We start from the raw sequence: 13,511 nt of genomic DNA on the forward strand, positions 1-13,511 counted from the left end.
TGTGAAGAGTAATATACCTCCCTCAAAAAGCTGTGTGAGAAAATGCCTTTCTATGATGAGGGGAGGTGTCCAGTGAGATCTCCCATTTGTGTCTTGCCTAGCGAGGAAGCAGACTGTCAAATACTATTATATAATTTAGTATTTTATTTCTGTGAAAGTGTTCCATTTTGGCTAGCTTTGCAAGAAGAGGTGCCAAATGCTTTCTGACTCTCTTAAATTAAATGGAAGAGCTGTCCCATGTGCCTCAGATCGACTCCAAACTGGCTTCAAGTAGCTGATGTTTATCATGGAGATGCAAGGCCAAGAGCACAGTTTTTGCATCCAGAATAGTCACTCCTTGATAGTTCTCTTAGTCAATGTAAGATCATTAACAGGGCTGGATAATCACACACCTTTTAACAGAAGCAGTTGTTATACTTGAATAAGGGAGGAGAATGGTGTTATCAAATCTCACACTTTAGGGTGTAAAGCAATCACCTACAAGTTTTGCCACAATTTCATCGTGGCAAAACGCTCACAGGAAACAGAGGTGGGTCAGACATCTTCCTTGGTGACACAACAGGTGGGGATGACTACAAATAACATATGAGAACTAATAACCCATTTTAGCAAGCACCCTGATTCAGAGAGCAGCACTGCAGGAATGAGATGATACCACACCAGCAGAGCACTGCTCTGCAGCAGCTCAACACTTTTTGATGAGTATCCAAGCTGTACTGCGAGAGCATTGGTTTGATTCCAGCAATTGATCTGACAGAGGCGCGAACAGACATGCTAGATGAAGTAGAATTACGGTTTCTCTGTACCATTCAGTTGTGAGTCAAATATCAAGATGTGTTCCTTCCACAACCTATTTCACTGAAGAATCCTGATGGAGGGGAATTTGAATATTAATTTCTAAAGGAAGTGTATGGAACTTGAGAATTCACTATTGAAGGAGAAAAGGAGAGTGAGTAACTGACTTCCCTTCTTTCTGTGGGCATATTCAGCCCCTGACAACATTGGCAAGATGATGGACAACCCATAAAACTCAAACATCTGGGGCAGTCATTAACAGTTTCATTAACATAATCACATGCCAGAAAGTCTTTAGGAACACTAGGAAAGAATACACATGCTTACCCAGATTTGGGGCGGGGGTGTTGTTTTTCTGAGGCATAACAAAATACCTAAGAATAGACACATTAGCCCTTTAATAGGAGGATGAGGATTTCTGTGAGGAATAGTATTTGACTCATGGCAAAGGGATAGCTCCTCATCTGGGAGACAATCACACCTTTACGTGTGTAACCCAGTGAAACCTTCAGCCCTTTTACTAGTGGTACTTTGTCATTTCTCAGGGGAGTGGCACATGATGCTAAATGAGACGTTCTTTCACCTAATCAGCTGCAGAAAAAAAAAAGGGGGAAAATTGAAAGTTCAAGGATTAAATGACAACACCTCAGCATAAAGGAACCCTGTGTCACCAATGGTTGCCAATGAATACCAGCAAGTTCAGTTACAATGCTCTTCCTAATTGTTTATGATCTAGAATGTCAGATTTTCATCACAAGGCATAAAAGCCTCCCTTCTTGATCCTTTTCTCTCCAGGAGATAAAACCAAGCAACCACTTGCAAAAAACGGATGCATATAAAGAAGCATAAAGGCATGGAAAACACTGTGCTCCCTTCCTGGTCTAGGAGAAACATAGTTGTGCCACAAAGATTAGTAATAGATCAGTTAGACCTCCCCAAAAAAGAGGAGGGAATGGGAAGAAATGACACATCCTGTTCTTCTGAGAGGCCAGCAGAGCTGCAAGGCACTTCTTATGCAGGGTGGACAGTAAATCTATCATCCATAGCTGGGCTTGTCAGATTCGGTCAGAATTGGCACTTCCACCATCTATTAAAGCCAGGACCAGAGCTCCTGAAGCGAGCTCATCTTTTCATATTGTTTCTTCTTCCACTCTTCTTCCACAGTGGCAGCATTTTTCTTATTGCGTAACTGATTTAAAGGGTTTGAGGGGAAGACAAATCTGTAACAGATCCTGGCTGTGTCTTTGCCATCTCACTTTCATTTCCCTAATGGCTCTATTGTAATTAGATTTGCAAAACCAGCAAAAGGTCTCATTTTGAATGGCAACAGCTGTTGACATCAAGATTACATTGAATAATTTACTGGTTTAATTTTAGATGCTAAACAATAAGAGCCTCTTGTCGAAGATTATTTCACTGGCTGAAGTTTTCTCTTTTTTCCCCTGGCTGCCTCTTCCTTTCTTTGTATGTTGGACACCACCAATCTTCTCATCAAAAAGACATTTCTAACTTACGTGGCCTATGCATAACAATAGTTGTGTATGTGTCTACTATTATTTTGTTGCACACATTCTTAATTCTGGCTCAGATACACAGGCTGTATATTTCCAAATGTAACAAGTGATTTTGGGCACCTAGACAGGATTTGACAAATTGATGCTAAGACTCAGACTCCTGGACAGAGTCTGCTTTCAGAGAAACTCTTTGCATCAGTCACCATATGAAAAAGAGGGCAGTAACACTTTTGTCTCAGTGGTGCTACCAGGTTAGTTCACCAATAGCAAGGGGCAGAGATGAAAATTCTGTCAAGTAAATACTAAAAATAAAGTCATTTTACGGGCCTACACTTACATAAGTGTCAATGGCAGCATTCCTACAAACCAATGTTAGCTAGAAGACAAGCTAAGAGCACTGCTGTGAAAAGTTGTTCTCTATGGTTTTCAAAAGGGGTGCAAGCTTTTTTTCTTATAAGCTGCTGGACATTCATGACTGGAACCTGAATGTCATGAGACACCTGTAAAATCAAAGGTTACATTACTGCTGCACGTACTCTGTTTTCAGGAGTGGGACAAGCGCTTTACCAAGCCAAACTGTACGTAAATCATCGTGTGCTATACGCAGTAAATAGGGTGGCTCACTTCACAGAATTTGCACTCACCCTTGGGTGCAGTTTGGATGACATGGATGGCACTCACGATCCTCATCAGCATATTTGAAAATGAAGCTGTTGGCCCCCTGTAAGCCATCAGGACATTTTTCCACACAATTTGGACCATCCTTAAAATGGAAACACTTCGTGCAGTGGTCAGGTCCCTGGAGAACGCAGAAGAAAGAAACACAGTGCATTCAAGTTACTCTGTTTTTTCCCGCTGCACTGGAATTGCAGGTCCTAGACTGACAACACACACAGCTTTAACTGTAGTAGTATTTCTTTCCAAATCAACAGTGAATTAGCTGTATGGTTCCAGTCTCTGTTAAGGAGCAGCAGACATGTATATCCTGATGCTTTTGGCTATACACTTACTCTGTAGAATGCAAGACTAAATTCCAGCTTCTAAACAGGATTCTCAATATTATTGGTGTGCTTAACACAATGGACTTCATGCCCACTTTAACTCCGAGAAATTTCCCACAGCATTGTTCAATAGCAAACCACATTTGGAAAGCAACTGCAATGGCCTTTCAGTGGGATCCCTGACCTCTGCACTCCAGAATTATTTTCCACACTGCATTCTCCCTGTGGTATCTGGTCACAACAATACCAAAGAACTACAAGGGCTCCTTCTTAATTTGCACGTAGACTAAGTCGTTACGAACTACAAACCAAGGCTCCTGGACAATGCAAAAATAAAGTTTTAAAGCTGTGATGATAAGCCAGTGCGTAATGAAATCTGGTGTTCAGGTTGAGCACTGGTCTAGGCTTTTACTTCCATGAACCCTGCTACAAATCCAAATTTCCCTCGTGAGTTAAATATTTGAAACATTAGCTTCTTGCTTTATGGTTGGGTTGCAGAAAACACTGTATTGCAACAAAAATGATGATGCCTTTTTTTTCTGTTCAGTAGGTAAGTCACAGAAATAAGGAAGTAAGTTATGGGTTAAATTTTCTCAATGATGAAGAGCCTAAAATACAGCTCCTCATTGCCCGGGATACTTGTGACTTTTAATCTTGGCAACATACAAAAGACCAAAAGAAAGAGACAACTTCTATCTCACAAAAGAGCAATAATCTATGAAAGCAGACTCACCGGCCATTATAAAGGTGATAGCTGCAGTTAACATTCATTTAGGATGCATGAAAAAAATTATCTATGAAAACAACCTAAAAGGCTAACCTAAGTTAAAAAAAAAACAAACCCAACATATTGTTCAAGCTGACTGAGACAAATTCCCATATGTTTTTGCAGAGGGGGTGGGGAGGGAGGAGAAGGTAACTTAAGTTGTAGAAGAACAGGACAGAACTGAGTATAAAGAATGAAAAGAGCGATGAAAGAGGGAACTCATATCACAACCGCATGCTATCTGTCATTTTAAAAATGTGTGCATTAAGAAAAGGCATTAAGAAAACTCAGAAAAGAAAAGGGCACTACTTTTTAAACCACTTTAAGGAGGCTGATCCAAGGAAATTTATTGCACCAATTTAACATGAGCAGAATTCTTTCTCTACATGCAGAATATGCATATTTACTGCTTTTTTTAACACTAATTTTAAAAAGCTGCTTTACAGTCTGTAAGCAGAAAATGCCTGTGCTTTAGCACACTTTAAGAAGCTAGCCTATAATATACAAATGTTGTTCTTACCGGCCCATAGCACGTGATCATGTTTTCTTCCATCTTTTCACACTGAGGATCACACTCCACACAGACAGAACCATTTGCAAATTCTCGAAATTCCCTAGGAAAATATTTTGCAAGCAGTTAGGAGAAAGCAAGAGTCAGACTGAAACCGAGACAAAATGGCTGGCTCTTCACCTGCTGGAAATCAGTTCAGCATCACCATACCAGCTGCAATCACTTCTGTTAAGGACATTGTGCTGCTTTACACCAGCTGCAAACCTGGCCCCATCAGCCCCCTCATTCATAGGCAGGTGAAGCAGTAGACATCTTGTTTACCAGCATAAAACGAGAGTGGGGGTTTTTTCTCTTCTTTCCTTAAGAAATAAGGACCTCATTAACAGGATAAAGCAGCTCATTTCTTGATTTTTATCTATGGAATTGTCCCTCATGGCTCAGATTCCGGAAGCCACTTGTTACATGTGAGACATCACTATCAGATAAGAAAGGATTAGAAAGAGCATTGATCACAGTGCTGCTCTTGTTTTAGTTAAGTCTCTGCACACGCTCCTGTTTTAAAGCCCATTCTCCAAAAGGCTCATAACTTTTTCATCAACAACAATTCGAGACTGAGGTCTGAATCTATAAAATGTCAAAGCAAATCCTTTTGCTCATTTATTTCATGTATCCACAAGAAACTATCACTCAAGTGATTTAGGGTTTTTTTATTAACCACTTCTAATGAGGGAAAAAAGTAGTGATAATAGGTGGGATTTCATCAAACACCAGGTGTCTCATTTCAGCCTCCAGTTGCCACTCACAAAAAAACCCTCCACCACCTTCTGAACAGAATTCATTCCACCTTCTTCTAGGCTGAAATGAATTAACACCTGAACAGGTCACTTCTCTCCCACTAACCACAGAGAGAAACTATGTAACTAGCTGAGACTGGACACCTATGCTTTACAGACAGATCCCATCTTGTTGCCTTAACCAGTTAAAGATGCGCTGCACACTCATGTTAGGGGGCTCTACTAATATTTAGGTAAAGGTGAAGGCCTCTGTGCTTAGTTTATCCATGTTCCCCTCTGCTCCTCTGCAGCCATTAGGACCTACTGCAACAATACAGCTGAAGTAAACTTCACTTGACCACGGCAAGTGAGCTCACCCTTCTCTGGCTTTGGAGATAGAGCTGTCCCGTTGAGGACTAAAATATAAGTCAAATACACCTGACCCTAGCCTGAAGTACTGTTGCTGCCCTGAGAGATGAAACGTGCTAGAGCTCTCAAACAAATGAAAAATAATTCTCCCAGGTCACAAACCACTTCAGTATTTAGGAAGGAACTGAGCCTGTGGAAAGTTTAAATACCATTCACTGATTTATACAGATCAGAACATCCCAATGTGAGGGCTGGTCATGAGAGCCCTTGTGATCTTATTGTGATAGGCTTCACGGGTGACACCAGCCAGCAAATGTGGTGCAACAGATTCCCATGCAGATGAGAACACAACTGTGGTCTGCAACTTTTTTTTTTTTTGGGGGTGGCAGGGGGAAATGCGGAGGGCGGGGCAGGGAGAGGAGGGGGGAGAAGATGGGCTTTTAAGCATATAAAACTGTACTCCGACAAGATTTTTCTTGTGTGTATTGTCCAGATAGAAGAGCTTAGAATATTTTCACATATATATGGGAGTTCATTGAATACTCTTTCCATAACGGTTACATGAGTTGGCATCCAAGGCAGGAAGAGAAAGAAACCATACAGTGACCTTATTTTCAGTTAGCAGTTTGAGCTGAAAAAGATAATTAAAATAATTTAGGTTTTTTTATCTTGACTTTAAAAGAGGTGCCAGGGACCTTGCTATACTGTTATATGGGAAGTGAAATTCCACCTGCTTCCCTCCACAGCTTAATTACGAATTTCTTCTGCTGCAGCTAATACAAGCAGTTCAGCTCTATTTTTCTGTCAGAAGCCAGACTCAGCCACCTTGGCTGTGCTGTATGTACGTATTCCCCCACTCATCTCCCAGAAAAGATCATGCACGTGTACAAGTGGGAGAAGGAAAAAGGGTAAAACTCATGTTTGTTTTATTATTTGTATTTGTGTGCACACATACAGAGTATATTAGGGGGAAAAAAAAAGAGAGAGTTTTCCTACTTTGGGGTCCTTACTCTTTATCACATGCCTAAATCTAACCAATCTGAAAGAACATAATTGTATGTGTTTCTGAATAGGGGTGTCAATATTCAAGTAGGGCTAAATACTGGGGTTTTAGTCTTCATCTAAGTCAAATTGTTCACATGATCAGAAATGCAACAGGTGCAACAAACTTTTGATGTTGGATGAAAATTGTAGTCAGCCGAATACTAAGTAAAGCCTTCTACACAAGTTCAAATTTGGAAATACCTAAACCTTATCCCGCAATGTATTTCACTCAGAAGCAGTAATATTGGCAATGGAACCAGATATTGACTAATGTAAAACCAAAATAACTTACTCGTGAGAAGTCCTGAACAACGTAGTCAGCAGCTTTAGGGAAAAGTGCAAGGGAAATATCTTACCCATCATACAGGTTACAAGAGTCTATGCAGGTCCTTCCCCTGATGAAGCGCTTGCAGGAGAGACACTGGTCTGGCCCAGGCCCCCAACAGCCATCACTTGAGCATAACTCATTACACACCATTCCATCAGCAGCTGCAGAGAGAGAGGATACAATCATTAATTTACATGGTCCTCTGAAATCCAAAGGAAAACATTTCATTCAGCATTCTGCCATACTCAGAACTAAGTAAACTACATGTTCAGATTTTCTAGAAACAGAATAGAGAAAAACCAGAAAATTACCATCATAACCACTACAGAAACACACTATGTACTCACAGTTTGAATACTGTACGCACTTCTGCTGCGTTCCTTTCAGAAAGGATATAGTAAAGTGAGAAAAAGATTTAAGAGCACTGCACAGATGATCTAAAACTACAGAAGAGCTTCTATACCAAGAATAAACAGACGAGTAGCCTTAGCTATGGGTGAGAAAGGACATGACAAAGGTCTATGAAATCATGAATGACGATAAGAAGATAAGTAAGCATGAAACAATTGTTCATTGCTTCTTCCAATCCCTTATGGGCATTCAAAGAGACAGGAACCAAACAGGGTTCAAAACTGAGATTTTTCTTCATAGAAAGTAATAGATCAAGTTGCAGAATTCCCTGACACAGGACATGGTGAATGCCAACAATGTAAAGGATTTGAAAAATCAATTGTCCAAATCCACAGAAGGGCTATTAAACTAAAATATAAAACACTACCTCTGAAATGAGGACTCCCTGAAATAAAACTTATGGATAGTGGGGAAGAAGTCGGAAAAAAGTCATCATTAACTGTGGGGGTTTTTTAAATTACTTATTGCAAAAGCACCTGAAGAGCCAAAGAGCCTTTATATTAAAACCCAAAACACACATAAACAATGATCCCTGTCTCAAAACCAAAATTCTGCTTAAATAAACAAAATGAACAAAGGGTGAAGGGAAAAGGTGGTTTCAAACAATATAATTAATTCTGTACTTTTATTTTATATAAATCCTTCTCTGCATAAATATCAAAATGATGGTGACAGATGGAGAAAATAAGCAAAGAGGAAAAGGAAACACGTTATCTCTCCAGCATCTACAGAAAGTTCAGTTGCACAGATTCAGCCAGACCCTGGCATGTGAAAGGGTAGGTCTCTTAATTTGAGTTCACTCTTGCACGATGAATTTTTTTATGCAAATAGTTACCCACTAGACTGAGTAGATTAAAATTAGCAAAGATCTGAAATATCCAATCAAATATATAAACACTTCTGGATTTGTTTTGTTTTTTAAACCACTGGAAACAACTTGAGGGAAAGTGTCAAATAATAAATTAAAAGTAGGTTTGCTAGTAGAATTCTACCACTGCCTCCAATATTGTAGCAATGAAGATGTCCAGTCAGGAACAAACGCAACTGAATACACCTATAAAACGGCAACTGCATACTTCCAGCACACATTTAAAGAGGGGCAATAGCAAAATCAACAGAAAATATTTTTGGAAAAATGCAAAAAGCCCTCTGGCAGCTATATATTAAATAAAAAGACAGTAATTCTGTGTGTGCTGTTTTTCTACGCTTCCATCATACAGCAGCATAGCTGGGTGACTGGGGAAAAAAAGCTCTATTTTCATTTAGGATACTTGATGGTCTTGTCTGCACTGTCAAGACTGGAACAGTGCAGTTAGGTACTGTCCCTTACAATCTACCTCAACAATTAAAGAGAATACTGAGATTTATTACCTGAGAAACGCAAAGCCCTTCTAAATTATGAAAAAATCAGCAGAAAGATGCTTTCTGCTCTCCACAGCATATTTTAACAATGGTTATTCTGTGCTATGGGGTATATAATGTTCCATATTTGAACCACTGAATATCTGTCATAGCAGCCCACTGTACAGGAGAGCACAATGCTTCACACAGCAACTCTCTCCTTAACTGCTCCTTAATCGCTGCTTTTCATCACACAGCATTGTTTGGTGTTGGCACCATGTTTGTCAAACACATCCTTCTGATCTCTACAGCATGTCTAGCCTACGTCCTCTTCTGTTTCCTACACGGCAATTCCTGCACCTCCTTTTGTCTGATGAGATGCAGGAAGTTCATGTCACACTGTCAGGGTGCTTTCCTTTGATATAGACTACCTGTCCTGTCCCTCCTTCCACTGTCACCCTGCTTTCTGACCATTGAATTTATCAGAAAGCATTTCTTTCAGAAATAAAAAGCAAGCAACAATTGTATGTGTGGTTTCTCTCTCCTAGCCCATGTAGTAAGTAGGCAAGCAGTGAAGCTTCTTCCTGTGTTGGGTTTGCGTGGCAAGGTTTTGGTAGTGGGGGGGCTACAGGGGTGGCTTCTGTGAGAAGCTGCTAGAAGCTCCCCCTGTGTCTGACAGAGCCAATGCCAGCCGGCTACAAGACGGGCCCACTGCTGGCCAAGGCCAAGCCAATCAGCGCCTCTGTGATAACATAGTTAAGAAGGAAGAAAAACACTTAGAGAGAGAGAGCTTTTGCAGCCGGAGAGAGGAGTGAGAAGATGTAAGAAACTCTGCAGACACCAAGGTCATTGAAGAAGGAGGGGGAGGAGGAGCTCCAGGCGCCGGAGCGGAGATCCCCCTGCAGCCCGTGGTGAAGACCATGGTGAGGCAGGCTGTCCCCCTGCAGCCCATGGAGGAAGGATGAGGGGGTGTAGAGATTCCACCTGCAGCCCGTGGAGGACCCCACGCTGGAGCAGGTGGAGGCACCTGAAGGAGGCTGCGGCCTGTGGGAAGCCCACGCTGGAGCAAGTTCCTGGCCGGACCGGTGGACCCGTGAAGAGGGGAGCCCACGCCAGGGCAGGTTTGCTGGCAGGACTTGTGACCCCGGGGGGGACCCCACGCTGGAGCAGTTTGCTCCCGAAGGTCTGCACCCCGTGAGAGGGACTCCATGCTGGAGCAGGGGAACGATGAGAGGAGTCCTCCCCCTGAGGATGAAGAAGCAGCAGAAACACCATGAGATGAACTGACCGTAACCCCCATTCCCCGTCCCCCTGTGCCGCTGAGGTGGGGGGAGGTTGAAGCCGGGCGTGAAGTTGAGCCCGGGAAGATGGGAGGGGTGGGGGGAAGTGTTTTAAGAGTTGATTTTGTTTTCTCATTCCTCTACTCTGTTTTGCCTAGTCATAAATTAGATGAATTCCCTCTCTAAGTTTGGTCTGTTTTGCTCGTGACGATAATTGGGGAGTGATCTCTCCCTGTCCTTATCTCGACCCACAAGCATTTCGTTATGCCTTTTCTCCCCTGTTTAGTGAATGAGGGGAGTGAGAGAGCGGCTCTGGTGGGCACCTGGCCTTCAGCCAGGGTCAACCCACCACATTCCTTATTTCCTTTCTTCTTGCAGTAGGACATTTTGCTTTATCGAGATTGATAAGGGCAGATTATCATCTACTTCTTTTTCTGCTTAGAACATTTTCATAATCAGTGCCAAAAAAGGACATTTCACCTTTACATCTTTACAAGCAGCATAGGAATCAAAGATTTTACGTCCTCCAGCCCTTGCAGGCATACTGATCCAAGAACAAGAGATTCGCCAGCATGCTTTCTACTTGTACAGCGCTGTTATTGACCCTGCATGGATCTGCTGTACAATACATGTAATTAAGCAGGTAGATGAGCACTGTCTTATTCAATATGATACCACAAATAACCTCAGACATGAAAAGTCTGCACACTCATGCCTTATCAAGCCTGGAATGCTTGAATACTTGTATTTTATTTTGTTTGGGGTTTTTTTATATCAAATATACTTTCTTAATGATAACATCCAGAAGGTGTTCAGAAATACCCTTTTGGTTCTTCTTTTGCCTCAATGCTCAAATCATGTACAGCCAAACATAAAGTAATTAAATTTAGGAGTAATTCCAGATGTTCATTTGATTTCCTTTAAAGTGTATTAATTCTCAGAGATTCCAGCACAGCAAGAGAGACCTCAGCTATTACCATGCCATTACATAGAGATGTCTCGCCCTCTTTCCCTGTAAATCAGGAGTCATTCTGCTGCAGTCAAAGGAACCATACTACACAAAGTCAGTACAAGCAGAGACAAAAAATTCAGCTTGTCATTATTGTCCTAACCCTAACTTTTTTTAAGCGTGGCAACATTTTTATAACAACTACCAGATGTCAGTAGTTCCACTACGCTGCCACTGACTAAACTTCATTGAAATCAAAGGAACTAGGTGAAAGCTTTGCATTAGCAAATGCTACACGTGTAGCCCACAGTTTCCTTTTTCACCTACTTTTAGACATTTCATGTATATCTCAGTCTAATGCTGGCTTTGTGAGGTACAGTTCAGAAGGCACATTGACTTGGTATTAAAGGCCAGTTTGGGCCTATTTCATGTTCATTGCCTACAGCAGCACCCAGGAAAAAGCTCCAAGTGATACGGCTGGTCATTTAGGGGAACACCAATTATGCCTTAGGATTTAGAGCACACTTGGGGGCTCCCCTCCAGCCCTTCACACCTGGTGTGCCTATCTCCCTTGATCTCATCCAGTCTCACGGTGACATGTGACTGACACTGACCAGACAAATAAGTGAGTCCTGCCTCACGTTGCATGCCACAGGGACACCTGCAATTATGACACAGCTTCAGGCTCAAACCGTATCAGCAAATAAAAAAAAAAAAGGAAAAAACCCCACCAATGCCAGAAACTAATTAAGCAAACTTTTTATATGAATAGTTTTAGTTTCTATTCAATGACTCACGTTAAGTACTCGACACACAGATGAAAAACCACCCTGCTTTGGATATCCCGTTGTTCTAATCTTCAATCTTAAAAATATTAGTAATTCTTCTGATTTTTGTTTTACACCCTCTTGTCATTGAAAGGCAGTTTCCTATTTGCTTTTTCACCTTTTTAGTAACTTGAAATTGTGTTTTTATTACTAGATTTCCTTTCTTTTCACTGTTCTCAGCTGTCAGACAACTCTGGGATCAGAATTTATTTACACGTGCACGCACACAGTGTTGCACTAAAATATCCCTTCAAAGAGCAAGTGAGACTATTACAAGATAGCTCAGAAAATATACTGAGTAACCTTATGCAAATAAAATGAGAGCTTTTCAGTAAAGCAAATCATGATTACCCTATTGAAATCTAGCCAACACAGTGCCTGTAGTCTATGAAAAAAGCAACAGAGGAAAAAAATAAATCACTGTTTCCTTCTGCTTATTTCTAAGTCATAGAAATGTTTTCATAAATGAATATTGGCAAGAAGGGAGTGGTTCTTTTGACAACTTAAAAAAATCCATTACGCTTGTCTTTCTTCCCCTTCTTTAATTATAGGGATGGCTAAAGAAATGTTTCAATTTTAGACACATTATTTGGCATTTCCATGGGCTGAGAATGTTCTGTAGCTCCAGCATATCACACGGCCGTACATGGAAGAAAGAACAATAATGCTTTTGACAGGAATTAATTTTCATCAGGAGTTTTAGAACAAGTGTTCATTCCTTATTAATGGGGTCACACAGGTTAGAAGCAGAAAGGTTCAATGTTTTTCCCCAACCTAGATAGAGCACAAGAAAATTAGCTATCTAAAAAAAGAAAAATGATTGTTATTTGGCTACACATGTATGGGCCTGATCCAAAGCTCCATGAACTCAATAGAAAAGCTCCTGCAGACTTCAATTAGCTTTGCATCATGCCTGATAATGAATGTAATCATTTATTCAGGTTGTTAATTGGTGGCTAAATTGACATAATTCATAACAATCACATTCATAACAACGTTTGCCTAGAAAGGTTTCACTGTACACTGCAGGTATCACTAAAGCTGAAAGGAATTATTTAAATAACTTTGTTCAAAAGAACATTTTTTTCTACATTTATTTTGTGTGCACTCATATTTAACATGACTCACCTCTGACTGTTCCATAAAAAAACCCACGCTGGGGAAAAAAAAGACAGATTCTTCATTCTTCACTTCAGCATGGAGCAATGGTAAAATCAAACTACCAGAGCATAGTCTCTAACAAATAACTTTATAGGGATTCATTCTGCATTAATAATGTTCGTAACAAAGTAAGTTTTATGCACAAACTGTGCTTAACTTTACCATTTATAGTAGTAGAAAATTAAAAGTCTACATTAGATGAGAGCTTCATGCACTGCGTTTTAGATAAATGCTCTCCATTTCCACTTGGCTTATCAGCTTGAAGATGCCCATTTGCCACCTGAACTCTTGAACAACCTTGGAAGACACTACCAGACTGTGCTAAAGGTGCAGCAGCTGTTGAAACCTCAACGGGTCCCTTGCCCTCAAATCTCCTGTAACCAGCCCCCAAGCCTAGCCATCTTTTAGGGTCTATGCAGTTCAGAAGTCTCTCGCTGATGA

The 13,511-nt window shown here is 40.9% G+C and overlaps 1 protein-coding gene across 6 annotated transcripts in view; it reads right to left on the reverse strand.

Annotated features, from left to right (window-relative positions):
- The window catches only part of ERBB4 (erb-b2 receptor tyrosine kinase 4), a 629,144-nt gene that overhangs the window by 146,545 nt on the left and 469,088 nt on the right, over window positions 1-13,511 (reverse strand). For all 6 annotated transcript variants that reach the window (XM_054830343.1, XM_054830340.1, XM_054830339.1 and 3 more), the window contains exons 13-15: window positions 7,130-7,262; window positions 4,597-4,690; window positions 2,954-3,108 (exon numbers count right to left, since the gene is read on the reverse strand). In XM_054830343.1, coding sequence (XP_054686318.1) covers window positions 2,954-3,108; window positions 4,597-4,690; window positions 7,130-7,262 — 382 coding nt within the window. The remainder of the gene's footprint in view (window positions 1-2,953; window positions 3,109-4,596; window positions 4,691-7,129; window positions 7,263-13,511) is intronic.

The sequence above is a fragment of the Grus americana genome, chromosome 6 (assembly GCF_028858705.1).
Source record: "Grus americana isolate bGruAme1 chromosome 6, bGruAme1.mat, whole genome shotgun sequence".
In the NCBI taxonomy this organism is placed as follows: Eukaryota; Metazoa; Chordata; class Aves; order Gruiformes; family Gruidae; genus Grus; species Grus americana.